We start from the raw sequence: 3,065 nt of genomic DNA, 5'->3' as shown, positions 1-3,065 counted from the left end.
CGCTGGCCGCGGTGCTGAAGCTGCTGGCGCTCCCGCAGCCGCCGCCGCCGCCGCCGCCGCCGCCGCCGCCGCCGCGTTCCCCGGGCCCGGCGCCTCCACCCCCAGGGGCATGGGGGGTCGCTGACTGAGGCTCCGCCGCGGCGGTGGGGGGGGAGGGGAAGGGGGCCGCGGAGCCGGGCCAGCCCTGCACCCACTCGCAGCCTCCGGGCCCGGGACGGAGCCGCTCCCCCCTTCCCCACCCCCCACCCCCCGGCCTCCTCCCCCGCCTGTCCAGGGGCGGCACTGCGGGCTGGGAAGCCGGGACCAGAGGAGGGAAGGAAAGAAGGAAGGAAGGAAGGAAGGAAAGAAGGAAGGAAGGAAAGAAGGAAGGAAGGAGGAAGAGAGGAGAAGAGAAGAGAAGAGAAGAGAGAAGAGAAGAGAAGAGAAGGAAGGGAAAGAAGAGGCGTCCAGAGGAGGAGAGGAGGAAAGGCAGGGCAGGCAGGAGAAGAGAGGACGGCACTCCAGCGGCAGCATCCAAAGGCCAGAGTGGGGACCCGTGCTGCCTCCGCCGCTCCTCGGATGGTGACGGGGCCCCGCCGCGGCCGCAGCCCCCCCCGCGCCCCGGCTCCGCAGGCCCGCAGCGCCGGAGCCCCGCAGGAATCATGCCCAGGTCCTTCCTGGTCAAGAAGGTCAAACTTGACACGTTCTCCTCGGCGGACCTCGAGAGCTCCTACGGGCGCGCCCGCAGCGACCTCGGAGTGCGACTGCACGAGAAAGGTGCGAGCCGGGCTGAGTCTGGGGGCAGCAAGGGGCCCAAGGCAACAGCTGGAAGGGGCAGAGGGCCAGAGTGTGGGGCTGGAGGGGTCAGGAGCCCCCGGAAATAGACCCGAGGGAAGCAGAACCAGAAGGAGGCAGTGGCTGGAACCGGACTGTGGAGGAGGGTGGGGAGAGGGGAAAGCAGAGGCAGGCCAGAACAGAGCCAAGACCCGGGCAGGGAGAGTGTCAGTGCAGGAGAGAAGGTGGGGAACAAAGGTCAGAAATAGAAAGTACCCCACACCTTGAGCATGCGAGGACATAGACAGTCATATGGGCACTTGCTGACATGACAGGACCTGGATGCATGCAAACCCACACCCAGAAATCTGGGCCTTCCTCAGTATCCTCTCTCTCTCTCTCTCTTTTGGCTATGGTTAGCAGAATGCTGTGAGTTCCAGGGAGTAGGCATGGGTCCAGTGGGGGCCGCCACCTGTCAGGACTAAGGTACCAGCAGAGGCAGCAGCAGTATTTCCCCTGCAACCAGGGTCAGGGAGGAGAATGTGAGCAGGAGGGTTGTAGGTAGGGAGGTCCATGGTGCTGGTGTCAGGGGGAGGCTCTTTGTGTAAGGGTGCCCAAGTTCAAGGACAACTGTTAGCATGCAGGCAAGAGAGCTGGGGGTGCCAGCAGCGTGGGGTGGCAGAACCAGTGTGACCTGAGCCTGTGTGAGCCTGTGTGTGAGCCTGTGTGCGCCCATGTGACTGCGTGCAGCCATGTGACTGTGTGCGCTTGTGTGTGACCCTGTATGAGTGTGTGCCTGCCTGTGTGCCACTACATGGGACCATGTGACTCTGAGGCTGCTGGGCACCCATGTGACTGGCGACCCTGGCTGAGAGTGTGTCCAGGGTGGCCGCATGTGTGACCCTGCATGAGTAGGTGGTTTGCCGGGATCTTCGTGCAACCCACCCTGTGAGGGCACTCCAGGGTTGACCGTGGCTGGGAGGCTGGGTGTAACCCTGAAGAAGCCAGAGGCTGCATCGTTCGGTGTGTGCATTTGTGACTCTGAGGCTGTGAGATTCATCTTGTGCCTTGAGAACAAGTGCAGTTACCAGCATGAATGATGCTGCCTGCCTGCAGCTTGTCCCACGGAAGGTGTCCCCTTGCGGAATGCCCCTGCACTCTCCAACAACACAGCGGCTCCCTGGTCACTTGTCCTGAGGCTTGGGAAGGCGCCCACAACGGGTTAGGGCCTGGGGGAAGAGGGCAATGTGTAGCAAGGTAGGACCCAGGGGTGGAGGATGACCGAAGGGAGCTGGGGAAGAAGGAGAGTGGATGGAGGAAGATAAGGCTGGAGCTGGAAGGGGGTCAAGTTCAGTGAGTAGTAGGAGACCTGGGAGGTAAGAAGGAGGGTGGAGAGGGTAGGAGGGCCTGCCGGAGGCAGAAGTCTTCAGGGCTTGTTGGGGGGCCTAGGGGACCAAGGAGGGGCAGCATCAAGGCTGGGCGCGAGTTCCAGGTGCCGCGGGGAAGAGCAGTTGGGAACCTCGAGAGGCGGGAGCTACGGGGTCCCTCGGTGGGCGGTCCTGGCTTTGTGCGCTGCGGGTCCGCAGTGTGTTGCATAATCAGGGAAAACTGCTGAAGTGGGGAGAACCCGAGGGGGAGGAGGGGTGGAAGAAGGAGGGCGAGGGAAGCGCCGCCCCTCCCCCCTGACCTTGAGGCTCCGCGGAAGGGGGGCAGCCGCACCCGAGGATGCGCCTCTTTCCCTCCCCCTGTGAGGGTGGGGCCGGCGGGCGGCGGGGGCGGAGCCGGGGCCCGGCCCAGTCTCATCTCTCCTCTCTTCTCTTCCCCTCCCTGCCTCCTCCGTCCTCCCGGCCCCGCGGTACCCCGGCCCCTTCTCCTTTGTCCTTCTTCTGGTCCCCTCCTTCCCGGACCCCGTGTCTCCCGCCGCCTGCCCGTGTGTGTCTCGCCCGCTGCCCGCCTCCCCTCCCTCTGTGTCTGCCTGTCTGTCCGCCTCGGCCCTCAGGATACCTCAGCGACTACGCGGGGCCCGCCTCCGTCTACGATGGCGATGCCGAGGCGGCCTTGCTCAAAGGGCCGTCCCCAGAGCCCATGTACGCGGCGGCCGTGCGTGGAGAACTGGGCCCGGCGGCCGCGGGCTCGGCACCGCCTCCCACCCCGCGCCCAGAGCTGGCCACAGCCGCGGGCGGCTACATCAACGGCGACGCGGCGGTCAGCGAGGGCTACGCGGCTGACGCCTTCTTCATCACCGACGGGCGCTCGCGCCGTAAAGCAGCCAACGCCGCCGCTCCCTCCACGGCCTCCGCGGCGGCTCCCGA

General features: G+C 65.7%; 1 protein-coding gene across 1 annotated transcript; it reads left to right on the top strand.

The window, feature by feature from the left end:
- Positions 1–212: 212 nt before the first annotated feature.
- Positions 213–3,061, top strand: LOC121024430 (transcriptional repressor scratch 1; the record flags this gene model as incomplete). Its single annotated transcript, XM_040466651.1, has 2 exons — positions 213–756; positions 2,753–3,061. Coding segments are annotated over exons 1-2 (424 nt in total), but the record flags the coding sequence as incomplete, so codon positions are not given.
- Positions 3,062–3,065: the final 4 nt, after the last annotated feature.

This window comes from Herpailurus yagouaroundi, unplaced genomic scaffold (assembly GCF_014898765.1).
Source record: "Herpailurus yagouaroundi ecotype Mexico unplaced genomic scaffold, PumYag 64725, whole genome shotgun sequence".
In the NCBI taxonomy this organism is placed as follows: domain Eukaryota; kingdom Metazoa; phylum Chordata; class Mammalia; order Carnivora; family Felidae; genus Herpailurus; species Herpailurus yagouaroundi.
Note: the sequence above shows the minus strand (reverse complement) of the source record. Positions and strands in the feature narration are given on the sequence as shown.